General features: G+C 32.9%; 1 protein-coding gene across 2 annotated transcripts in view; it reads left to right on the top strand.

Annotated features, from left to right (window-relative positions):
• Positions 1-27,990, top strand: part of DNAH7 (dynein axonemal heavy chain 7) — a 216,972-nt gene that overhangs the window by 153,745 nt on the left and 35,237 nt on the right. The window contains exons 49-54 of one of the 2 annotated variants that reach the window (XM_019741304.2): positions 6,571-6,761; positions 13,771-13,904; positions 14,611-14,946; positions 20,505-20,631; positions 21,503-21,697; positions 23,512-23,604. In XM_019741304.2, coding sequence (XP_019596863.2) covers positions 6,571-6,761; positions 13,771-13,904; positions 14,611-14,946; positions 20,505-20,631; positions 21,503-21,697; positions 23,512-23,604 — 1,076 coding nt within the window. The remainder of the gene's footprint in view (positions 1-6,570; positions 6,762-13,770; positions 13,905-14,610; positions 14,947-20,504; positions 20,632-21,502; positions 21,698-23,511; positions 23,605-27,990) is intronic. The other variant, XM_019741305.2, reaches the window with a different exon arrangement.

Raw genomic sequence — 27,990 nt, 5'->3', positions numbered from 1 at the left:
GGGTCACAACTGTGAGAGAAAACCAACTTAGCAGGTTTTGACCAGCACTCTTAAATGAAATGCAATAGAAAAGAGAATGTATTAGGCTGCATAGCATGGAGTAAAGGTAAGCGTTATTTCATAAAATTTTGAAAGTTTTAGATGCATATGTGTGTACTGGATTAAGATTTATTTTTGTATTTCTTACTTAGAGTTGTGGCTATAAAAATTTGAAATCCAATAGTAATTCCAACCACTTCATTTTATTAACGGAGTGTGGCGCCAGAGAATGTTTGCTACATGGCTTAACCAAGGTTGTATCCCTAGTCAAGGGGGATGCTGAACTAGTCCCACATCTTCTTGTTTGTCCAGTGCTAATGGTGTCACTCTCAGCTACTTTAACTTCCTTTATGGAATGAACTGCTTTTAAAATAGATAATGATTATTTACAATGCCTGCTAACGTTAGTCATCAAAAAGAAGTGAAAAGATTTAAATCTATTATAGAAAGAGAAGCAGATGGCAGATTTTATAACTGTTTTTTATATTTAACCTTCAAGTAAAGGAATCAATTACTGTTACAGTTTTAAAATATAAGCGACTAAAGACTCCTCCACTTAAGAAGTTATCTTTAGATACCGGTCTATTCAAGGGCAGTGGCTTTGATCTATCATCCCCCGCAGGCAGCCTGGGTTTTCTTTCACCTTCTTCACCCATCTGCCTCTGCTTCAACCAGAGCAGGCCTCCCTTTTATTTGTTTATATTGAGTTTTAAGATAAGATCCTCTGATAAAAAGTATCCTGCTGCTTAAAAATAAAAGTTTGAGAGTTAAGTTTCTAGAAAATAAAAGTATTATTACTAACAAAATAAAAGTATTAATATTATATTACATACGTAGCTAATATCTATATTAGCTACACCAATGGGAAGGCATGCACAAGGTATTACCATATAAATATTACTGATAAACCAATTTGTCCATACCTTAGTAAAGCTGGAGAAATAAAATAAGATAAAATTTTTTAATTTTAAGAAGAAATTAACTCGCATAGATCTTTTAATGGCTTACAATTAACTTGATGAAAAATATATTTGCATGAAGAGCAAAATCTGTCATCTCTGAGATTTCCTTACTTTTATCTTATCTCATAGCACCTTATTTTCTTTCCCCCTTGCATATAACATATCAGGGATGCAAAACTATTTCTGATTTAATGTTTCTTTTATTTGCACATTTGTTTCTTCATTCATTCACCTAATATTCATATTGCAGTTACCACGTGCCACTGAATACACAGCATGAATCAGACAGACTTGGTCTCTGTCTTCTTGGAGCTTATTGGTTTTAAAGAGGGAGACAGGTTGCATGTGTACTAAGGATTAGAAGATGAGAGTCTGGGGTATTTGAGAGCAGGCAGTATATAACAACATGGTGTCATTTCTCATCTCTTAACTTTCTGTGCTCTTCCCTCCATTTGGTGAATTCCTTCAAATTTCATCCTTTAAAATACAGCTCAAACATCTCTTTTTCTGTGATACCTCTTTTGACCTCTTCAATGAAGTGCTAACACTGAAGCTTTTACAAATTTCTGTTATTGCCCTTATTATTGTATACATAACTGCTGGTTTCTCACCTCCGAGCTCTTTGAGGGTACTTAGTATTAGCTATTCAGTAATAGTTTGTTGAATCTACTTTGACTACAGTGTGCTCCGTAGTTGAACATAATATGCAGAAGATTTTTTTCCTATTAATTTGAAGTCTCACATAGGATAATGTAGATAATTCATAATAAAAATAAAAGCTAGTATCCGTTAATGTCCTAAGTGCAAAAAAAATATGAAAAGAATATTTGGTTCTCTTTATATTTCTGTTGCTAAGCATAACTGTTTTGAGTGAGATGATCTGCCTTACTCAAAGATAGTAGCTGCCATGTGTCTGGATTGCCAGTCTTGATTTCTCACAAGCTTTGCAAATGCTGCGATGGACTGGAATTTGGGATTGAGGAAGGAGGTTTTTATGCCAATCAGCATATTGTTAACTTTGAAGATAGAAATATGAAAAGAAGCCCGTCACATGAATTTGTTTCTATATTTTAACGTGAAACATGTTTTGATTTAATTAAAAGTTAAAGGAGTCCAAAGTTAGAGTCAAAATAAAATAGTTAAATGAAGGATAGTGTTCTGCGTAATTCATGTACATATGGATCTTTGTTCTTTTTTTCTGTGTTTTAAGTTTAGAATACTTTTGATTTTCCAGGAAGACTTATAATATAGTAAATTTTCAATGCTGAGAACATATTTCTTTGAAAGCAGGATGCCACAGAAATCTTTCTAACAGGCTTAAGACTTGATTCAATTACTGAGGAAATGATTTTTTCACTTTTGGGGGAAAGAATCCATTCTGTAATATTTAAGTTTTATAATGTGTATTTTATCTTTGAAAAAGACACGCTTATTAATATAGACACTTTTAATTCCATTTCAAACTAGGAAATAATTTAGGGAGAGTAGGGGATGAAATTGTATATTATTTTTTAGTGAAAAATAATTTGAAAATTAAATTTCATGCAAAAATTTCTGTTAAAAGTTGAGGCAATTAGACAAAATATAAATGTTATAATATTTCATAAACTGAATTTGAGTTTAGAACTCTTAACAAGTTAATAGATTTAAAAATCTGATCACGTAAAAATAAAAATGAGAAATTGATATCTATTATCACTGTTACTGTTTAACATCATTAAGAAAGTTATTTTCAATGCAATAAAACAAGAAACAATGAAAATACTATAACATTTGGAAAGAGGAAACAAAATTATCATATTCATAAACAATATATTTCATCTAGAATACCAAAGAGAATTAACTGAAAATCTATTAGTAAAAGAATTTAATGGAGTAAATATATTCCAAAAAAGAATATTGTAAAACATCAATAACAACCGAGAATAAAACAAGTGGATAGTGATTCCAGACAACCAGTGAGTAGGAAACAAAACAAAATAAAACAAAAACTTAGAATGATTCTAACAATGCATTGTGTGAAAATGACAAAACTTGATGGAAAAACTATAGGTCATTCAGCAAATGGTGTTGGGAAAATTGGTTTTGTGGAAAACTATATCAAGTCAGAGTCTCACCTCACACCATTAAATATGAAAGAAAAAAAGGAAGACATAAATGCTAAAAGAAAACAGGGGAATAACTATGTTGTCTTTGATGGGAAAGGACTTTCTAAGAAAACACACAATAAAAAAATAAAAAAACATTAATAGATTTGACTTTAAAAGTTTATAATTTAAGCCAAGAACCATTAGATAAAAGAAACTTAGAATATCAAGCAATCACAAGTTATAGAATTTATTTATATCTCAATTTAAGCAATCAAATGGCAATCAAAATATTTTAAGACAATGGGAAAACATATTTCCTGCCTTGATATTTGAAGAAATTATAAATCATTAATAGTTTTTTTTTAAAGGTGTGTCAACTTTTAAAGAAGAGTCTTTACTTTTCAAAGATACTTACTCAAATATTTGCAGATGAGGTTTTAGGATGTCTGGGATTTGTTTGTAAATAATTGAGGGTGAAATGATGTATAAATGAAATAAGATTGGCTGAATTTACAAAAGTACACTATTATTTTTAGTATTGAAAAAGTTTTTAAATTTCTACAACAAAATGTTAAATTACAAAAAGAGATATAAACAAATTAAAAAACAAGCAGAAAACTGGGGGGTGAAGAGGGGCAGGTATTTGCTACAACAATGTTAAAAAATACAAATAAAGTTTTAAAACCTAGCACATTGTGATATAAGTGCTCTTTGTTTCCTGATATACATGCTCGCCTTCTTCCTTACTGTTAGCACCCCCTGTGTTTACCTGGGCACACTGCATTTAAAGTAAAGAAATTAATTTCCTAACATCTGTTGTGGTTGGATATGATCAATGTGACTTTGTCCGGCCATTAAGATATAAGTGGAACTGCCATTTGTAATTCCCAGGAAATATAATTAAAAGATATTTCTTCCTTTTCTGTTTTTCTTTCTGATGGCTGGAATGTGTATATAGTTTGAAATGCCGTTTTAGCCAAAGAGATCAAAGCCATATGCCAAGAGCAGGGAAGCAGCAAGATGGCAGGAACTTGGATGTTTTAACTGTTTAGTCACAGTGTTTCTCTAGTCCTAGACTGATACCCTGGACTGCCCATTACCTGAGATATAAATTCCTTCTTATTTATGTCACTATTATCTTGGTTTTTTGGGGTTTTATTAATCACTTGCAGCTGAACCTAATTGTAAATAACATACCCCACAATAGGATAAGAGGCAAATGTATTAATATACATTTTCCAGAAGAAAAGATATAATTAGCCAAAGAGCACCTAAACATCAAGTCCAAAATATGAATTTTAACAATATGTTTTACCTATCAAATTATAAAAGTCATGTATGTAGTATTAATTGCTGACAGTACCACATATTGGTTAAGAGAACCACGTAAGGAGCTAGACTGCTTAGTTCAAGTCCATGCTTTCCCATTTACTTAGGTGATTTAACTAAAAAATTTACTTCTATTGCCTTGCCTCAGTTTTCTCATCCATAAAATTGGGGGAATGATAGTCCATGCTTTTCAAAGTTGTGAGGTTGATGGAAAAATGTAATGCCAGCATGATGCCTAGCATTTGTAAGTACAGTGATGTTATATAAACAAAGGTTTAAAAGCAGCAACGTGAGTGCTCATGGCAACTCTGAAATCTCTCCAGCCCTTTAGGAATATAATTTGGCAATATAAATAACCCTTAAAATGTTCATAATTGTCGACCATTAATTGCACTTCTGAGACTCCAGCATGATTAAGTAATCAGAGATGAACACAGAGGTTTATTCAAAAAGATGTTCACTGCAGCATCATTAACAATGGAAAAAATGGAAGCACTCTAGATGATAGAAGACTAACATTTAATACATTATGAGGCATTCATATTATTTAACCATGAAAAATAATTAATTTTATTCAAGTAGAAAATGAAAAATTTTAAAAATCATCAGACATGCCTGATCTGGATAAATAAGATCTCAGCAGTGAAGGAAATTGACAGGAAGACAATTTTAGGAATTCATTTAGCTGGGAGTAATCTGTGGGAAGGAAGAGAATATGTCTGTACTTTCACTGCAATAGAAATTCAAATGCCTGTCATCCCAATACCCTGAGCTCCTTCTTTCCCATCAAAGTTGCACATCTAGTCCTTTGACAGACTCCTACAAAACACTCTGATTCAAGTTTGGCCACTACAGAACAAAGACCAATGTAAAACCTTAATTTGGCAAATATATCGAGAGCCTTAATACTGGCACTGATCTTACATCAAGGATTCCCCTTCTAGAATGCTGTCATAAGAAAATATTCTGAAGTGCAGTTTTTGTGTACAGTGCTATTTGTAACATTGAGAACAGGGAACAATCCCAATATCTAATAACAGTGCATTGGTTAAAAAATATGAGAATATTAATATGATAGACTATTATGCAGTAATTTAAGTAATGTTTATTTTTAATAACATGGAATATTTGTACTATCATGTCAAACAAAATGATTAAGATACAAAATTAGATATACTGTTGAGTACCAATGGTGTCTAGAAAAAGATGAATAAAAATACTAAACAGAAAAATATAATTCTACTATAATTTATTCAACAAATAATTATTATACAGATACAGTTTTGTGTCATTTTTCTATCAACATATACCATATGAATCAATTGGGTAAAATATTTTAGGGAGAAGGAGAAAGGTTAAGAAAATCTGACTAGAGGGAATATTCTAATTTTTTCTGTTAAAAGATAAAGTGAAGCTTATTTAAAAATTTAAGAGTTTTTTGGAGCAAACCTCAATTAGAATCAGACACCACCAAATCAGGAGTGGTTAGGAGCACTCCACTAACAGGAACCAGAGCAAAGGCAATGTTATATAGAGAAAGTGTGGAAGCAAAGACAAGAAATTATTTGTTTGGCTATAGCTTAAAGCTGAGTTGGCTCTGATTGGTTGTCCTTAGTGTTTTGATTTTGTAACCTTGAAGCATTTCCAGGCTTAAGTTTTGGTTTGCTCATGGTAAGTTGCGATGGCATTAGAGCCAACTCAGTCTAATGGCCTCTTGTTCATTTAACATTTCTTTATTGTTTCCTATATTTTCCACATGTTCAACAACAAGCATGAGTTGCTTTCATAATTAAAAATATAGTAACCATTTAAATAACTCCATCTGGAAATGCTTTTTCTCTGGTGTCTCAGAGGTATTTACCTCACTGCCATCAAGCTTGGGCACATAGTGAATCCCAGACCAAGTGACGACCCCAAGTAGCACTATGGCTAAGCAGTATGGAAGCAGGCAGGATGTGCAGATAGATCCACCAGGTAAGCCCTTCCCACAGAGATCATTATGACATCATTTCCTTTTATTTAAAAGACAAAAATAATTTTACAGGTGACGAGGAACAGCAGCGATCTGGAAGGCTGAAAGAATTTGTACGGTTGCAGATTTACAGTCACTATTTAAGATAACATGGAATCTTTTTCTGATTTTACTCCAGTGTTGCTGGAAAATGTTGGAGAAGAATTAGATCCCATCCTGGAACCACTTCTACTGAAACAGACCTTTAAGCAGAGTGGGACTACATGTATCCGACTTGGGGACGCTGTCATTGAATATGCACCAGACTTCCGCTTCTATATTACCACCAAGCTAAGAAATCCTCATTATCTTCCTGAAACTTCAGTAAAGGCCAGTATCTAAAATGAATATTTCTTCATCACATTTTACAATTAATGACTATATTTTCCTCCTGAGCCATAGAAGAACAGGTCTTCCTAAGAAAAATGGATTTTGTTCTTGTTTGACATTTCCTGAAATTGCTATAATAATTTCCAAATGTTGCTTTTGTGTGTGTGCATGTAGTAATAAAGGAGCCTTCAGTATGCAGTGAAAAAAGACCATGAGAATCCAATTTCTACAACTGATATTATTCTTAGATTTTCCTTGTTAAAAATAGGTGGCGTATATGCACATTCTTTCTTTGCAAAAAATGATAATATGCTAATTCTTGGAATTGGAATTCAGGAACAGAAATTCATCATTCTTGTTTCTCAGAATAAGGTAGCTGCTATCTGATTTTATATAATTACTTAAAATAACTGTTTTCTATCACTGGTTCTTTTAAAATACTAAAAATTCCTTCAAAGAGTAAATAAAGTCAGTTTAAAGTTTTAGTCAATGACTAAAATGACTCGAAACATTGTTCTGTACCTGAGCTCCTGGAGGCTATTCCATTTTTTATTCCCAATTCTTAGCCCTGAATGGCACTCGATAAATGTTTGTGGAATGAGAGAAGGAGGGAAGGAGGGAGTGTGGGAGAGATAGCTTTCATTTATGGAAGCTAGCAGGAGAGGACATTAAGAAATATTCATTCAGATTTCGAAAGTTACATAAAGAGACAAGATTTATCCAGGAAGTTCAAGCACTGTTCTTTATTGGAAATATTTAAATTCATGTAGACATCTATCTGCGAAGGCAGAAGAAGCACTAAGATGACAATTCATTCTTTCCAAGATGCAGGAACATGGTCCTTGCTTTCAAGAGATTTACATTGTAGATAATATGTATGTAAAGTGACCATAGTTAGGACTAGGAAGACGAAGAGCTCAGAGTTGGGGATACATTTTAGACTGGACATTCAGGGGCACCAGGAAGACTGGGGGAAGGTGGCCTGACCCATGAGCTTCATTTTAAAAAACACAATGTTAAACATGGAAATTCTTGGCCTCTTTTTTTATTAATTAAAATAGATAGATTCCCTAAACACCTGAAAATTGTTATTCATTTACCTGTCAGGAGAGGCACTATCTGGTAGTAGTTAACAGCATGGTGTCTGGAGTCGGATACCTCGGTTCAAATCCCAGCTCTGTCATTTGCCAATTTTGTGACTTTGGCCATGTTATTTAACCTCTCTGTGCCACAATTCCATTGTCTATAAAATGGAAATAATAAATGTTTATCTCATGAGTGATGTGAAGACTAAATAAGTTAATCTATGTAAAATGATTAGAATAAGGCCCAGCACATACTGTTATTTGAATATTCATTATTAGCATTATTAACTTTTAAACGAGAAAAAAGGAAGCATTAAAAAAAAATTAGAAAATACCAAAGCTGTGGTACAAAATTTTTTTTAATACATGATATAGAAAACCTTTTTTACTTTTCAGTAAAATATATGAAAATACCACAAATAACATAAACAATTTTAGTTCACTAATAACTAGCTGTAATAGAAGTCATAAAACCCTGTGGGGAGGAAGCTGATCTATAATTCACTACCGAGATCCTTAAGTTCCCTAGAGTGTCTTATTGCTTCATTATTTTTAATTGCGGGGATTGATTAAACAGAGATTAGAAAACATACTGAAGCAGTTATTTGCTTTCATTACAAATTAAACTACTTCCTCTTGATCCTATTTTTACGATCTTTTATGTATCTTTTGCTTTCAAAAGTACCCAACGGATGATACTATGCTGCCATAATTCTTTTGAATCTAAATGAAAATAATATTGTGAAGCCATATTTGTATGATTTTAAATGTTTATTTGTGAGCTGACAGCTATATTTGCAAAATCTTGATCTCAAAAGATTCAACATTAATGGAATGTGAATGAATACCTCCTTATGTCTGAATACAATGAGGTAAAAGTTGTAAACGTGCATTTCACTAAACACTGTGACGATGACTTGGGGGATTAAAGCAAATGTAACCAGTGCACTTGATTTCTCATACCAACAGGGAAAATTTCTTGAAAGCTTTAATTATAATTTTTCCATGAATGAGTGCCAAAGCAGTAGAGAATTATATAACAACATTTAATGAGTTTTTGAATTGCTCAATTTCAAGAATTGCTTATTATCCCATCTAAAATTATGATTATGCCCACGTAATCTATACTTAGTGGCATCCAACGCCTGAAACAGGGTAAGTGAGGGGGAAAGTTGAGAAGATTGACCCAGAGGACACCACCTTGGAGAAGGTGCCTGACTCTGGGTGGAGGAGGGAGTCACCTTCTAGGAGTACTGCAAGAAGCTGTTGTACAATTCCTGTCACAGGTAGGGAATTTTTTTACAAAACAAAATTACTTTGTCCCTGCAGAAAAATATTATTTTACTAGGAAAGGCAGAGCAACATAGGTGTTCCACTCAGCAGCCAGAGCTGAAACACATACAGACATTTCATATAGTCGGTGTGTATGGGATTCCACAGTCAGTTCAGCGTAGCTCAAATGAAAGGCACATAAAAGGGAACAGTGGGAGGTGATGATCAAGACAGGTAGAGACCTTAACTGACAACATGAGAGCAGGAAGACTGCTAAATAGATGTTAAAAGGGGAGGGGGGTGCTTTCAAGCCAAGATCAACTGAGCATTTATTGGCTTATGGGTTTATTGGTGACCAGAGCCAGAAAGTTTCTGTAGTTTATTGCTGTGTGTATTGATGGATGTGTGGAGGCAGGGATGATAGCAAATTGCAGAGGACTGAAGAACGAAATAGGGTGGAGACAGAAAGCATATATAAATAGCATCTCAATAAGTAGAGTTATAAAGGCACAGAGAGAGATTAATAGTTCCATAGCTGGAAGGGATTGTGGGAGTAAGAGAATGATTTATTTGCTTTTTGTTTACTTTTCATTGTTTTTTTTAATTTTATTAAGTTTATTGGGGTGCCAGTGGTTAATAAAATTATATAGGTTTCAGTGTACAGTTTTATAATACATCCTATGAATATAGCATTGTATGTTTACCACCCAAAATCAAATCTCCTTTTGTCACCTCATATTTGACCCCCTTTAATCTTTTCTACTTACCCCCAAGCCCATTTTCCCTCTGATGACCACCGTACTGTTGTTTATGTCTGTGAGTTTTCGTTTGTTTATTTCTTGTTTGTTCACTTGTTGCCTTCAGTTTTATATCCACATATGAGTGAAATCATATGGTTTTTTACTTTTTCTGTCTTATTTCGCTTAGCATGATAATCTCAAGATCCATACATATTGTCACAATGGCAGTATTTCATCTTTTCTTATGGCTGAATAGTGTTCTATTGTGTATATGTACCACATAGTCTATATCCAATCATCTATCAAAGGACAATTTGGTTGGTTCCATGTCTTGTCCACTGGGAGTAATGCTGCAATTAACAGAGGGGTACATACATCTTTACAAATAAATTTTTCAAATTTTTTGGACAGATGTCCAGAAGAGAGATTGCTGGGACATATGGTAATTTTATTCTTAATTTTTTGAGGAACTTCCATACTGTTTTCCATGATGGCTATACCAGTTTACATTTCCACCAGCAGTGTATGGGGGTTCTTTTTCCCCAGAGTTTCTCCTACACTTGTTATTGCTTGTCTTGTTGATGACAGCCATTCTAACTGGTGTGAGGTGGTATCTGATTGTGGATTTGATTTGCATTTCCCTAACAGCTAGTGAAGTTGAGCATTTTTCATATATCTGTGGCTGTTTGTATGTCTTCTTGGGAGAAGTATCTGTTCTGGTCCTCCACCCATTTTTTAATTGGATTGTTTTGGGGTTTTTTTGTTGTTATTGTTGAGTTGTATGAGTTCTCTATCTATTTTGTATATTAGCCCCTCATCAGAGGTGTTGTTTGCAATTATCTTCTTCCATTCTGTTGGTTGCCTCTTTGTTTGGTGATGGTTTCTTTTGCTGTGCAGAAGCTTTTTGGTTTGGCATAGTCTCATTCATTCATTTTACTTTTACTTCTCTTCCCTTTGAGGTTAAATTTATAAAACCCTCTCTAAGACCAAAGTACGTAAGTTTAGTTTCTATGTTTTCTTCTACATACTTTATTGTTTCAAGTCTTATATTCAGGTCTTTGATCCATTTTGAGTTAATTTTGATGTATAGTGATAGCAGTATAGTTTAATTATTTTGCATATGGCTATCCAATTTTCCCAGCACCATTTATTGAAGAGGCTTTCTTTTCTCCATTGTATATTTTTTACTTCTTTGTCGAAAATTATTTGCCAGTATAAATGTGGGTTTATTTCTCGGTTCACAATTCTGTTCCATTGGTCTGTGTGTTTTTCTGCCAATACCATGTTATTTTGATTATTGTTACTTTGCATAATTGAAATCAGAGAGTGTGATACCTCTAACCTTGTTCTTTTTTTTTCATGATTGCTTTAGCTATTTGAGGTCTTTTGTGGTTGCATACAAATCTAATGATAAGATATTTCATTCTATTTTTTGAAAAAAAATGCCATTTGTATTTTGATGGGGATTGCATTAAATCTGTACATTGCTTTGAGTGATATGGCCATTTAAACTGTGTTGATCTTCTAATCCATGAACACAGAATATCTTTCTACTTCTTTGTGTCTTCAATTTCTTTTAATAATGTCTTATAATTTTCAGTGTATAGGTTTTTCACATCCTTTTTAAAATTTATTCCTAGGTATTTTATTCTTTTTATTCCAATTGCAAAAATAAATTTTTTAATTTCTTCTTCTGAAATTTCAGTTTTAGTATATAGGAATGCAGTGGGTTTTTGTACATTGATTTTGTATCCTGAAACTTTACTGTATTTGTTTATTGTTTCTATAGGTTGGTGCAAAAGTAATTTTGGTTTTGCAGTTATTTTTAACCTTTGCACCAAACTAATAATACATTTTTGGTTAGCCTTTCAGATTTTCTATATAAAGAATCATGTTATCTGCAAAAAGTGACAATTTTTCTTCATTCCAAATTTAGATGCCTTTTATTAAAGAACAAGTAGGTCAAAGAATAAATAAAAGGAGAGACCAAATGATACATAGAGACAAACGTGAATCACAATACAGCATATCAAAACTTTTGGGTTGCAGCAAAAGCTATAATAAGAGGGAAGTTTATATCACTCCAGGCCTATCTCAAGAAACAAGAAAAATCCCAAATAAACAGCCTAACATTACATCTTACAGAACTAGAAAAAGAACAACAAATGAAGCCCAATGCCAGCAGAAGGAAGGAAATAATAAGAATTAGAGCCGAATTAAAGGAAACAGAGAACAAAAAGACAATAGAAAAAATTAATGCCGCAAAAAGCTAGTTCTTTGAGAAGATTAATAAAATTAATAAACCTCTGGCTAGACTCACTAGGGAAAAAGATAAAAGACTCAAATAAACAAAAGTAGATGTGAAAGAGAAGTTATGATGGACACCACAGAAATACAAAGGATCACACAAGAATACTAAGATTATTTGCCATCAAATTTAATAACCTAGATGAAATGGGAAAGTTCTCAGAAATATATAACCTTCCTAGACTGAATCACAAAGAACTGGAAAATCTAAATAGACCAATTAACAGAAAGGAAATTGAAACAATCATCAGAAACCTCACAAAAGTAAAAGTCCAGGACCACATGGCTTCATTAGTGAATTCTATTAAACATTCAAAGAAGATTCAAACCTATCTTTCTCAAACTCTTCAAAAAAATGTAAGAAACAATACTTCCTAATATATTTTACAAGGCCAATACTACCCTAATACCAAAACCTGGCAAGGATAACACACACACACAAAAAGAAAACTATAGGCCAGTATCTCTGATGAATACAGATGGAAAAATTCTAAACAAAATTCTAGCAAATTGAATGCGGCAATACATTAAAAAGATTATACATCACAATCAAGTGATGTTCACTCCAAGGGTGCAAGGATGGTTCAATATATGCAAATAGATCAATGTAATATACCACATTAACAAAATAAAGGACAAAAATCGTATCATCCTATCAATACAATAGATGCAGAATAAGCATTTGACAAGATACAACATACATTTATGATTAAAGCAATCTCTGAAACGGGTATAGAAGAAAAGTACTTCAATATAGTGAAGGCCATATGTGACAAACCCTTAGCTAACGTCATACTCAATGGTGAAAAGCTGAACATTTTCCCCTAAGATCAGGAACAAGACAAGGATTCCCACTCTCACCATTGTTATTCAACATAGTTCTGTTGTTTGCTTTTTAAAAAGAGAGACCTGAGCCATAATTACTTTCCCACCTATGGGAAAGAATCACTTAATGGAGAATTTTAAGACGTAGGCAACAGGAAGAGACCTGCCTATAAGAGCCATTAGGTATGAAGCAGGTGTTAGCAGACTGCATCTTGATGGACACCATTGAAATATACATTCCTTAGTTCACCATAGTGGCTGATCAGCATATTGTAATATGATCGCATGACATTATATTATACTACGTAATATGATTATCAGATTCTGAATATATATACTTTACTCATGACAAGTAATCACAGTATTCTTTTTTCTCTTATCTCATTTTGTAAGATTTTCTTTTTCTCACCTTAAAATATAATATAAATCCTTAAAATATAAATCAGCTAGACCGACCAGTATGAGAGAGAGCTTCCAACCTGATTATAATTGATTTGGGGGTTAAAGAGTTGTCAGAAATTGGACCAATTTGAAGTAAAAATAAATTGATCACAAAAAAAACCCTTTAAATTATTACATTTGTGACTATGAGAAACTTTACTATGCTTTTAATCCATCAATCAAGCTTGCCTATATCCTTATAGTCTCTACAAATTCCACTTTTCACACGTATTGCTGTAGTAAATAGAGTCTATCTTAAGGTCAGAACTTGCAGCATATGAGCAAACGCTTTCTTAAGAGAAACAATGATGCGATTTTTGTATATTCTTTAATTTATAGGTAACATTATTAAACTTCATGATAACTTCTGAGGGAATGCAAGATCAGCTTTTGGGAATTGTGGTGGCACGAGAAAGACCAGACCTTGAAGAAGAAAAACAAGCCTTGATATTACAAGGAGCTGAAAACAAAAGGTTTTAAATGTTATAAAACATAGAAATGTTCTTGTTTCAAGATCACTTAGAATAAATTAAAGTATATTTTAAAGATATATTTTGTTAGACTTAATAGGTGCATTGAATGGGAAGATTTAAGAGGAAACTATAAGATATTACAGTGCTTCTGTGTTAATTTGGAAAATTGCATTACAGAGTATATTTTCACATACATGTTCTTAAGCACTAGAAGAACTAGAGGCCATGTGTTCTCAAGTATTCAACAGAGTTTTAACACAAAAGTTTTAGTATTTATTTTGTAACTGAGGTTACCTGGAGCACAATCTAAATGAATGTGTTACATCCCACTTTCGGCTCATAATAATCTATTTCATAGGCAGAAAGGGTAAAGCTCAATAAATCATGAAAAATATCAGAAATAAATGGAGTGATACTTCCCGTTCTCTTGGGCTGAGATACTTGATGGCAGAGTAGATTGGCTTACCATATCTCTTTCTAGTTACCACATAAATGATCATTAGAAAGAGAAGTGGAGCAGAAAAGCCTGTCTTTTTGACATTTTGCAAGATAAGAAATTATACAACATCACCGTTATGGATATTTGTCACAAAGTGATGCATTTCTTTAGGTTACAAGCTCTTTGTTTCTTATAAAAGAATGTATACTACGTGAAGTGATTTTAAATGATTTCTTCTTCTTCTAAGAAAATTATGTTTTATTCCAGGCAGTTAAAAGAAATAGAAGACAAGATTTTAGAAGTTCTTTCATCTTCGGAAGGCAATATATTAGAAGATGAAACTGCTATTAAGATATTATCTTCCTCCAAGGCTTTGGCTAATGAAATTTCTCAAAAGCAGGAAGTAGCCGAAGAGACAGAGAGAAAGATTGATACCACCCGCATGGGCTATCGTCCTATTGCCATTCATTCTACTATCCTGTTTTTTTCTATTGCTGATTTAGCTAACATTGAGCCCATGTACCAATACTCGCTGACCTGGTTTATTAACCTTTTCATCTTGTCTATTGAAAATTCAGAGAAATCAGAAATTTTGTCAAAAAGGTATGTAAAAGAAAGACTAATGAATACTAATACTAACTAATTAAAGCATGAGAATTAAACAGTTCTCAGTGGCTTTCATTATTTCAGAATGGTGTGAGCATTATAGCTACTAGGTAAAATGAACTTGATTAATCATTATACCAGAAATAAGTGTGAGGGTTAGAAATTGAACAGATGTGACCAAATTCAGTCTGCTAAGAAACTGTTTACAGAGATATAGAATTATAATATAATTCTAAAAAGAAGAATCAGTTACCTCATTTTATCATTTGAAAAATGTGTTTATGATTGTAGGCATGGAAAGAGTAGTTAATACCCCTAAAAGATATTACTCTTACCTTCTGTAAGCTTGTATCCCAAAGGTTATTAATTCATATTCTGATATACACATACATAAAATTTGTCAAGTAACAGGGTTTTCAAAAATTCCCTGTTTTGATTATATGTGTTATTCTTATTTATGTAAGATACCTTATTTTACTCTTGGCTATTACAATCAGTAATGGAATTAAAAGCTTACTTAATAGTACATCTGTGATAGAATAAAATTCATTTTATCAGTGAGATAGATTTTAGTTTGGTATTAAAACATGTTTTTAATGGAGTATAACATGAAATAACTCATTGTAACCTTTGCCCTTTATAGCTTTATTGATCAGTATGAAGCTAGGTACGTCAGTTTCTTGATTTTTCATATCCAAAGGAATTAATACTTATCACTTGAAGTTAAGAATTATTTTTTAGAAATCCACAATGTTAATCTCTTAAAATCTGAATTGAATTCCTTTCATTTATCATGGCAGAATTTTGCTGAATTTTGAATATCCTTAGAATAAGCAACTTTTTGTTTTAGCATTCATTATTTTTTAAGTTTGAATATGAGGCTAATAAAGGTATAAGACTGACACTTGGATTAGCAAACAATTTTTCAGATGTCTGCCCATGAGAAAGAGAAGAGAGTGAGGGAGGAGAGGGTATCTTCAGGAAACAAATGCATGATGGTAGAGTTTAAACTTTATTTTTATATTTTGATATTTGAAAATGTTTAGTTTATTTCTCTGTTTCTTGCATTATCTGAGCTTTTCAAGATTAGCAAGGATTACTGAAATACAGAAAATAAATTTTTAGTGACCTTTCTTAGAGAAGTTCGCAGCCATTTGCATTATGTTAGTTAATTGAACAAGTATGTCTGGTTTTCACACTAAAATCTGAGTTCCCTGAAGCAAGGATTTTTTTTTTTATATTTCCAGAATTTATCACAGTGCCAGTCATAAGGAGTCACACAGTAAATGATGTTTTGCTTTTCACTGAATTTCTTAATTTCTACCTTAGTTAAAATAACCACCAGAATGTTATCATTTTAAATCAAGGTATTTGCTAGAGTCTAGAGAAAAACATTTTTATGCTCTGTCACTTAAAGGTATATTTTGTGTACAAGATTTAAAAATCAGAACAATTTTTATGCTTTAAAAATAATTATTTTTCATTATCTCTTTTTATAGCAAATTAGAACTCATCCACAGATGTGACATCTGTTTCTTTATAACTGTTGTATAGCCCCTTGCGATTTATAGAAAATGAAATCGTTTTACCCAGATGTGAGATTTGGTTGAAATGTAGAAAACAAAAAGTGCCTTTTTCTTTTTAGTTAAAATTCTTTAATTTAGAAACAATAAAAATCATATTTATTATTATCCTAAAAGTGTAATCTGGAACCAAAGAGTAAATAGAAAAAAAATGTTTTGAAACTACATTTTATTTGTTGAGGTTGTCAATATATATACAGAAACATGCCAAAATCAGAAGGATTTGCTCAATGAATTTTCATAAGTGAGCACACCTGTGTAATTAGCACCCAGATCAAGACATAGAACATTATCAGCAGTCCAGAATCCCACTTTGTGTTCCCTTCTAGTCACTAACCCCTCTCCCCCAAGGTAATAACTGTCCTGACTTCCAACACCATGGATTAGTTTGGCCTGTTTTCGAGCAACGTGTGAATGGAATCATACAACTTTGTGTTAGTGAGATACATATTGTTTTGTGCCATGCAGTGGTTTATTCACTCACATTGTTAAATAGTATTCCATTGCGTGCGTACATTGTTAGGGAAGTATAACAACAAAATCATCTCCCAATCCAGATTCTCTCCACAACGTGGTAAAGAAAGAAATAGTCTTGTTATTGAGTAAGCATTAAACCAGATCCTGATGTGCATCAGAGGCAGTCCACTAAGAGATTGCAAAGATAGAAATCTCATCCTAACTTTACCAGTTAATGCAGGTGCAGTGACCGTGGTAAAAACAAATGTCTGGTATCTTTATGACAGGAGGGAGTTTTGCAACTTGGAGCCAGGCGCAGACAAATAAGCCCTTATCCTCCCAGAAAAGGCCTAAGTTTTCTAAAGGATTTATATTCCTCTCAAAGAGGGGAGAAAGTACTTCTAATTTTTAAGTTTTCAAAAGTAAATGCTCTAAGATAAAGGAGGGGAGGGGAATCTTTTTCTTTCTTTATTTTTTTTTTTATTTTTTTTAAAGATTTTATTGGGGAAGGGGAACAGGACTTTATTGGGGAACAATGTGTACCTCCAGGACTTTTTTCCAAGTCAAGTTGTTGTCCTTTCAGTCTTAGTTGTGGAGGGCGCAGCTCAGCTCCAGGTCTGGCTGCCGTTGCTAGTTGCAGGGGGCGCAGCCCACCATCCCTTGTGGGACTCGAGGAATCAAACCGGCAACCTTGTGGTTGAGAGCCCACTGGCCCATGTGGGAATCGAACCGGCAGCCTTCGGAGTTAGGAGCACGGAGCTCCAACCGCCGGAGCCACCGGGCCAGCCCCTTTTTCTTTATTTTTAATAGAATGAATTAAAACTCTTATCTTTAATTTGTATTTGTCCTTACACAAATTATTCATTTACTGTTGAGGACATTTGGGTAGCTTCCAGTTTGGGAGTATTATAAATTTTTGCTGCCTTCAACATTCTTGTACATGGCTTTTGTATGTACACATTTCTGATAGGCTCATATCCAAGAATGAAATCAATGATCACAGGTATGTATGTGTTCCATTTTAGAAAATACTGCCAGAGTTCCAAAGTGGTACACCAAAAGAGAATCTTTTAGCCAGTCATGTTTAACCTTCTTTTTCTTATTTTTTTTTAAATAAAATAACAGTTTTCAATTAAGAAGCTAGCTCCCATTTATTAATTAAAGATAGAATGAGTTCTCGTAGGAATCATTTGTTTATTTGTCTATCATTGATAAACATCAGATAAGCTGTGGACTTTAGTCAGCTATTGGACTGTAGTATAGCTATACTAAATACGTAAAAAAGCATGTGGCTATTAACCCCAGACGAATAATTTGTTTTAGAATCTTAATATTGGTCTAAAATTCTCTCATTTCCTTTTACTCAGAGATAAAAATATATTTTATTTTGGTCTTCTGAAAGTCATTATTCATAATAATTATCTAACTATGCAACCAAATATGTATTATGTTATGACTACTATAGTATATACTATGAAATAGCCTTAATAATTTGGATCATCTTTTTTATAAAAATTTTAATGCATCAAAATTTATAGCAAAATAAATAACTGTAGCCAAAAAACACGTAAGTACAGAAACAAAAATCTCACTAGGCTATAGCTTTGTACCATCTTCCTCTCTCTCTTGCTCTCTCTTTCTCTCTCTCTCTCCCTCCTCTCTCTTCTTTCCTCTCTCCTCTCTCTTTCTAGGCAATACATGTAAATACACACAGACACACACGTACACACACACACACGTTTATTTTTCTTTAACTTCTACAAGATCACTTTCCCCATGTTATGAAATACTCTTCTGAAATATAGTTTTTAGTAGCTACACAATATAGTATTTTATGAAGTACCATAATTTTCTTATTGTAAGACTTGTAAGTAATCTTCAGCTTTCATATTATAAATAATGCTGCAATAAATATTAATGTCCACATGATTATTTCCTTAGGCTAGAATCCAAAATTAGGACAAGGTGTTCAGTTCTTTCAGACTCCGGATATAAATTCCTTTCCTGGAAGGTCATTCAAATGTACAGCTCCATCAGAGGAAGAGGAATAATCTTATATGATTGTGTCATGCAATAACATTGAGAGCGATCATTTTATCCTCTTTTTCACTGTAGCAGATTATTAAAATATCATATTTTAATCTACATTTTAGCACTAATGAAACCGAACTTGGATTTCTCATGTGATTGACCCTTATAATCTTCCCTTCAACCTTCCTATCTACAAGAGGAAGTTTGTTTTAAAGTGCAGGAATTTTTATTTTATTCTAGAAAGACCGAACCTGAGTCAACCTGTATTAAGTGTACTATTACAGATAAGACAAATTAAATACCATGTGTGACAAGACAATTTATTAGCATAAAAATGGAGACATTTAAAATAAACGATTATTTTAAATCTTCAAAGAATCCAACCATATTACAGTAGCTAGTTTCAAGACCCTCTCTACCAAGCCCTTTTTCAGAGTTTTCAACTAGAAGTAAACTATATCAATTTGTTATAATTTTCTTTATGGGAACATTGGCAGGGATAAAATAGTTAAAGAAATAGGCTGGTAAGAAAAAAAATAGATCTGGGATGATCAGTACCTTAGGATATCAGTCTGGAAACAGCCAAGATATGATTGTACTGGTAGGTGTTTTTTTTTCCTAGACACATCATAGAACACCGATATAATTTTGCTTAATCATAATCAAACTATGCTAATTTTTCCTTCAGATAAATTGATCTGCTTAGATAGTTTGGGCCATTAATTCTTGTCAATCATTAGCTCTCTACAAATGTTTTCAGCCAACTGTTTATTTCTATTGTAACTATTATAACCTATGTAAAAAAATATTTTAAATTTTCTTTTCAATGATAGTTTATTTCCCTTATGAGATAAATAAGTGAAAATGCTTGAAATATTATTTTCATGTTAAGAATTATTATGAATACAGATTGCACGTTAACATTTACTAAAATTTTGTTAGTTGCAAATATTGTGATTTGCATATTTTGTCTATGTGGTAAAAAAATGTAGTTTATTAAGTTTGTGATTTCTCCAGTTTTTAATGATTTATGAGCAGAGTAGCACATTAGTAAACTTAATGTTCATTTAATAAAGGAACTATTAATTTTGGTCTGTTTAATATATAATATAGAATATTTGGAAGTGTTTATGAAATAAGGAAGTCAAATTTTACCCCAAGAAATGTTTTATCATTAAAAATAGTCCACAGATCTTTAAACATAATAGATTAATATACAATGCATTGACTTTTTACCAAAAGGAAGATTAAGTTTAAAAAAAAATCAGTCAAAAATAAAATGAAATTCTCCTGGAGTTTCTATATTGTGTAGCTCTCAAATTGGTGCATCCAGTTAATGATGATCCAAACAGTGGGGAATAATTGACCAGAAAGCTCATTGGAATAACAGACATCTAAAGGGTTGATAATAGGTTTCCTTAAGAGCGTTTTCTTTAAAGTATGATGCATTTTTATTTATTTACTTTTCTTTCTGTTGATCCTTAGGCTTCAAACTCTCAAGGATCACTTTACGTATTCCCTCTATGTTAATGTCTGCCGGTCACTTTTTGAAAAGGACAAGCTACTCTTTTCCTTTTGCCTAACTGTAAATCTTCTGATACATGAGGGTGCGGTCAGTACTGTTTTAATTTGTAGGGGGAAAATCCATAATATTAACATTGATTCATTAATTTACTAATTTATATGGGAATATATATTTTAAAAGTTGTAAATAAACAATAATGATATTATTATAATTATGGCAAGACATCACAACTGGACTGAAATATAAATTAAGAACAGAGTTCATTGTGTAACTGTTACTTAAACTTTTGTATGCTTGAATTTAAAATAAATCAGTTCCTATTAGAGTCTCACATAAGTATGCATATAAATTTACCAAATAGATTGACATAGTTATACCAAGAGTATAAATGGTAATGTTTTTCCGAACTTGTGCAAGTTAGTCAAATCTAATCACTTGCATTGAACCATATCTGTTGTGTAAATTCACTACTTTGTTTTTTTAAGATTTATTGATTTCATATGATGATGTATTGGTTGAATTCTGAAAGAGAAAGGGCTTTATTCTTGCATTTTTTTGGAAAAGTTTCATAGCAGTACCTGATTATACTTGATGGAAAATGAATGAAAACATGGCAAATTGATGGCTTTCTATTTTCCCACAATTTTTAGGGCCTACAGAACTCTAAGCAGTCATTTGGAAAACATACATTCAAATAGAATATATTCAGATTTTCATGCTTTAGATTAGTAATTCCAGAAGAGAATTATCAAAAAGTACCTTGCTAAAATGGAACTATTTTGAAAACTGATTTTAATGGATACATTGGTTTCTTAGTAATAAACAGTTATATCAGAATTTCATAGGAATCATACCTGAAATTACAAAATCAATAGTCAGTTCTTTTAAAATGATTGTAAATTTACTATATATGTGATGAACTCTTTTCTAACACTTCATGCTACTTTGTTTTCAAAAGATTAATAAAGCTGAGTGGAGATTTCTGCTAACTGGTGGCATTGGACTGGATAATCCTCATACCAACCCTTGTACATGGCTTCCTCAAAAATCCTGGGATGAAATATGTCGACTAGATGATTTGCCTGCCTTCAGAACCATTCGTAAGGAGTTTATGCGCTTAAAGGATGGATGGAAAAAAGTATATGATAGTTTGGTATGTTTTTAATTCTCTTGCTTATTCCAAAGTTTGTAAATGGAGAAAATAATGTTAAATAATTTATTCTTATCTTTGAATAAAACAAGATTCAAGTAAGCTTTAAACAGCTGGTCAGATGTTAAAATGAAAGTTTAGGTTTATATTATCCCCACCTTCTGAATCAGTGGTTCTGTTTGAACTTCTATTGAAATTCCTTGAAATGTGTGGAGATGCAAAAAAAAGCTGCACGCTCCTTAAAAAATATTCTTTTAAAATTTCCATGCTAGGTTTTTATTTATTATCAACCTAGACTTTGGCAATTATGATAGCAGAATAGTTAAAATTTCACGAAACAACTATTGTTTAGATTTTCTGAATGCAAGATACGAGCTAATAAATAGTTTTGTCATCTGAGAAGAGGGAAAGGCTAATTATTCTCAAATATTTTTCACAAGACCCTATCTTGCTAATTGGAGACTATTATAGTTAACACATACCATGACACTCACAGTTTCCCTTCTGGAATGCATAGAAATTGTTAGCTTCCCTAACTTTTTAGTAAAAGGGTTAAGATTGTGCAAATTCCCACTTATTTTTTTCTATTCCTTTGTTTCTACTCTCTTGACATTCCACTTTCCTTGGGTTTAATATCCAAAGCCCAGTTTGGGAAAGTGAAGAGGAGGAGGGAAACAAACAGATATGTGGAGAACATTTTTTTATCTGGTTACCTATTTGTTGTATTATATACAATAGTAAGATTGTGTCTACGCATGAATTCAAATAATTTGGACAGGATATCTTTTGGATCTCTCCTTGTTAATAATAAAAATATATTTTATAGAGACAAATAAGTTTTTGTGAGTACTTCATTCTAATTTGAAATAGAAATTTATTCACTGTAGTGAAGCATGGAGATTTCTGATCTGAGACACTGCATAGCCTTCCCCGAAGTTTCAAAGGTACAAATGTTCTCCTTTTTGATTTTTTGTTTTTTTTGAAGGTTACCACCCCTCCTGGAATCTTTTTTTTTTTTTTTTAATTGGGGAATATTGGGGAAGAATGTGTCCCTCCAGGACCCATCAGCTCCATGCCAAGTCGCTGTTTTCAATCTAGTTGTGGAGGGCGCAGCTCACTGGCCCATGCGGGAATCGAACCGACAACCTTGGTGCCATAAGCACTGCGCTCCAACTACTGAGCCAACCGAATGCCCACCAGGGGCTCAGCTCCAAGCTCAAGCCATTGTTTCTCACTAGTCCATGTAGGAATCGAACTGGTGACCTTGGTGTTATGAGCACCATGCTCTAACCAACTGAGCTGACCAGCTGCCCCCATTCTGGAATCTTGATGTCTCTCTTCTTATATATTTTTAGTACCATAGCACTCTCCTTCTTTGGGCTTCTTCTTTACTGTACACATTCTCAAATATCCCTTTATAAAAAGGATACCAAAATTGTTCAAAACAAGAAATAACATAATAAATTTTAGTACCATGCCCTTTTTTTGTTGCAATGTTTATTGTTATAAATAGATGATGAGAGTAGTTGGTAGGTCCTTTTACATGCCTTTGAATAATTAATAGTAATAAAAATCCATATATACTTTTTTTTCATAATAGGGATCATTTTGTCCTTGTTTCGATTTCTTCATGGGGTTTTAAATTTTCTTTTCATTATTTGAAAACTTTGCCCCAACCTAATAAATTTTACATTAGCGTTCTGGATTTCAGTTAGTCATTATGTTTTTCCTCTAAAAATTGGTTTATAAGTTCAAATACTGTTCATTTTAGAAGTAATCTCCAAAATAACATTGAATTATATCCACCATAATTTTAGGAACCGCATCATGAAGTTTTTCCTGATGTTTGGGAAGTTAAAGCAAATAAGTTCCAAAGGATGCTTATTATTCGTTGCTTGAGGCCAGACAAGGTAAACGCGGGCTTTGAAAGCAGCTCAATGATTCCAGTTCCTCCTCTCTCCATAGTCAGCCAAACATGTATTTCCTTGTGTGTCATAGAGGAGATAAAGGAGGCTGGGGGAAATAACCCCACTTCCTTCTAATGGAGCCATTTTTTTAAAAGTTTGTATATTTATTAAAAACACACTAACTTCAGATTATATTTTATAGTTTATTTTATGATTCTTCCTTTTTAAGTTGCTTCCCTAATTTCTCACAATCTACTTCCTTTATGTGCTGTAATCTCATTTGTATTCCTATTATTTCAGTAAAATTAGTCAGTAGTGTTAATAGCAAACTGATGTACTAGAATTTGTGGTTCTTCAAATGCTACCCTTATATATAATTCTTTGTTGGCCTTTGGAAAGTTGATAGAATATTATTTTAAGGCATTTATCATTGCTGACTGCAAAGGAAAATGATCAATACTTTTAGTCTTACCTTCTTTAAATAATAAATTATATAACCAATGTAACAGCTGACCTGTTATGTCAGCAAATTTCAGTACTCATTGACATCCTCATTTGTAGTATTATACTCAATTGAAAAAAAAAAAGAAAAACAACTATTCACTTAAGAATAATGACCCACATCCATAGAGATACCCATAAACTCTTGAAAAAACACAGACATTAGGTATGTTGGAAAAAAAATTGAGGAAATATCCTAGTTGTCTATAATTACTACTCAAATAAAAGTAATACATAATTATTTCAAAACTTACTGTATTCACAATTTAAGTTGCTGAGGAATATAAGACAATACTTATATCCTAGCAACAAAAAAGAACTTAGATGATGAAGACAATATATTTTTTTAAATGTTTTTATAGACATCACTGGTAATATGGGATGGAGGTCTTCTTTATAAGCTGTAGTCTGTTCAGTGAACACATGTAATTCTTGCTTGACCGGGCAGTGTGTTCTTAGCCAGGCCCCCAGTATCTATTAGGCACAATGCCTAAGGCTCACAACACTTAGGGGGTCCAGGAAGGTGTCATAATTTCTTTTAAGATCAGAAAGTATAATCCAGTCTGTATTATACTTGTGCTTATACCAAAAGAATTGTAAAATACAATTTTTAATTATTTTATGAACAAAGAGGCTCAAGAAGTGTCTCGGGCCCCTTAAAGTCATAATGCTGCTCTGCTCTTAGGTCCTGGAAGTAATTACAGTTGTTTCAGAATCAGTATTAAACTGATGATGGAGGATGAACTATACCCTCAGTAGCCCTTTTAAAAAATGAATCTCCACCAAAACTTTAGGGATAAGTCTCAGAAGTTTTCAGTTCAAGTATCAAATACAAAAGAATATTAAATATTTCAAATTCCTGCCTACTATGGCTTCCTTCTTTAAAAATCTTTCATTAAAATTTTCAAAGGTTTTTACTCTGTTTTCTAAGCTAAAGACTGTTATACTAAAAGGACTCTGCATGAACCATTGACCATCTCCCCTCAATATTTGAAAAACAAAGAAGCTTCTGTTCGTGTTTTATATTACGTTTAATTGAAAGTGATTAATGAGCCATTTCCTTATTGCACAGTTTCATCTATAAATATCTTTTCCCCAGTTTTATGTTTTAAAGAATTTGACATTTTAATCTGAAAATACCCTGTGCTACCAAATAGATCATACTCATATATTACTTTCCATATTCATTCTCTTTTTAAAGTGTTTTTGAGGGAGGTGGGGAGTTATAGTCAAGCTGGGGGGGGGTTGTTTGTTTGTATGATTTGTTTGTTTTTAAATCAATTGAGGTTAAATTATGGTTGTATACTTCTCTTAGATACTCTGTCCAATACTGTAGTATCCTGTCTTGTAACTGTTTCCTATGTTTTTGTACCGTAACTCCTCTAGAGTTTTCCTTGGAGAGGTGGACAAGTATGTAGACATTAATGCTTCTCACCAATATCTTCGATTTTCCACTACTTCCGCTCATACTCGAGGTGGGGGTATTGTAGCCATACACCTTGCTTTGGCTAATCAAATGTGAGCATTTAACTGCTAGTTGTGAGATTTTCCAGTGCACTCTGCTGCCATCAAAATTGTGGAATCATGTTGACATTTCAGTGCGACAGCAGCCTGGCTCTCTGAGCCGGCACGGGGAGAGATAGTTGCCCAGCACACCCAGACAGCTTTGCAGGGGCAAAAAACTACGCTTTTGTTGTGTTAAGCCGTTGAGAACTGGGAATTGTTTGCTACTACAGCATAACTCAGTTTGTCCTAAGTGATACAATTGGCTAGTTACCATTATGTATTTCACATCATAATCCTTAATATAAAAATACTTATTAATATGCTCTTACGTTTATCTAGCAACATCAAAACCTTCAATCTTGCTGTTACCAGGTACTCCAGTTTCTAGTGGTGAATTGTTGATTTGGGGTATATATATTTTTAAATCTGTATGGTGATTATGCTTTCAAAGAGTAGTTTTTGAAAGTAAAATAGTATTAGCGTAACCAGAGAAAGTGACAGTGCTATATGGAGCTACTATTTGGGCTAATACTATATAGATTTTATTTCTTCGCAATTTCTAAGTCATGAGATCATATATATATATTTTTAATATATATTTTATATACACATATATACATATATGTATATATATGTGTGTGTATATTTCATACTCATATATTACTATATATTACTATATATATATTGTTATGTACACACACAAACACACACATATATATATATATTTAGCCACCAGGAAAATCTGCAATTGCTTGATCGCTGGCTTATAATATACTTTGTCAGCACAATTTTTTTGGCCTCTTTTCCACTACTCTCCACTCAAAACCAACTCCTCCCAGTGGTAAGAAGCCACAAATGCCAGGTTCTCTAATGCTCTCCTTTGGAAAAATGGAGAAGATACTCACTGATTCAGCAGTAGAAAAAGAGATGGGCTTACACTTTCCTTTAGAATTTAATAATTTATAGTGTTTTACTTTGCAAAGAAACCTTTCAAATGGATAAATACTGAGCTAGGGAATGTTTTGAATCCATTTACAAAATGAAGAGCTTCTGGCTACAGTTCTCTCCTTCTGAATTTTAAAGAAAAAGCATATTAATCATCTTTCAATAAGAAACTTGTCAAATATAAATTAATGTTTCTCTGACCTCAGATAAATCCTGTATGAACTTGTAATACATAGAAAAACATAAATGGAAGACCACAAACTTCTTTCCTGCCTTTTGGAAGATGGTTGCCTAGATTAGTCTGTAATTTTTGTTACTGACAGATTTCATTTTACAAACATAATGCTGGCCTAATCAGATTGCAGAAGCAAACCCAATCTATGACCTCGCAAACTGAATAGCTAACATAACCTCATTTACCTTGGGAGTTACAGTTCAGTCTTGGAAGCAAGCAAATCTTGTTCAGTTTTAACATTAAAAAATAAAGCTCTGACATTTGCCTCTGTTCACCCTCACGTGAGCTCCCCTAGCTTGGTCGTGGGGTGCTAACAGAAGAGTCACTTCACAGCAGCCATGTTTTCATGTGAGCAGTGCCAGTACAACCCTGAACCACTCACAAAACGGGCCTCTTACAAGTCAAACTTACTAAAACTAAAGCCATGCACTTGAAAGGCTGGTACTTTTGTTTTCTTTGTAAAACTATAATTTAGTAAAGAAGTCAGCCTTGGGAGGAAAGAGGGTTGTTGTTTTTTTTTCCTTTGTTAGTTATTCATGTTGTTAATCTAGTGAGAAAAGACAAGCTATAGGAAAAGAATAATGAGAAGGGCGAGGACAAGTCTTGGGCCAGACAGTTAAGATATTTTTAGTTTCTTGCAATAAGCTAGACATGTGTGCCCATTCAAAAAATCTGAAACTTGAACTATGTAGAAATGAAATTTACGTATAAGTGAATTTGTTATTCTGTGATTTTTGCTTAAGATTTCTGTCATTAGAATCCCACCCTTACAAAAGGAAGCACCCTGAGTTATTTATCTATTCATTTGTTCAATAGATATTTATTGTGCACAATCAATATATCTGTCGTCTTGTTAGGTAAGTTCTTGATATCACAGCACTTATAAATTTATTGTCTCTCTTCTCTACACTTTCCATATATGAATGAATCTAGAAAAATATTGAAAAGGAATTAAAAAATCTAATTTAAGCACAGATATTTTTTTCACTGTCAGCTCCCCACCCTCACACCCTCAGTCACACACCACACACACACACACACACACACACACACACACACACACACACACACCAGGATCGACACTGTTCTAAGCCATTATGACATGTCAATAATCTTTACTTACAAACCTTGTGTGAATAGATGTTCCAGAGAATATACAATTAAAGTTTGGAAATACTTGTAACTTTTTCCAAAGGAGACCA

This window comes from Rhinolophus sinicus, linkage group LG01, assembly GCF_036562045.2.
Source record: "Rhinolophus sinicus isolate RSC01 linkage group LG01, ASM3656204v1, whole genome shotgun sequence".
NCBI classification, from domain to species: Eukaryota; Metazoa; Chordata; class Mammalia; order Chiroptera; family Rhinolophidae; genus Rhinolophus; species Rhinolophus sinicus.
The sequence above is the reverse complement of the archived record's forward strand: the minus strand, read 5'-3'. Positions and strand labels throughout refer to the sequence as shown.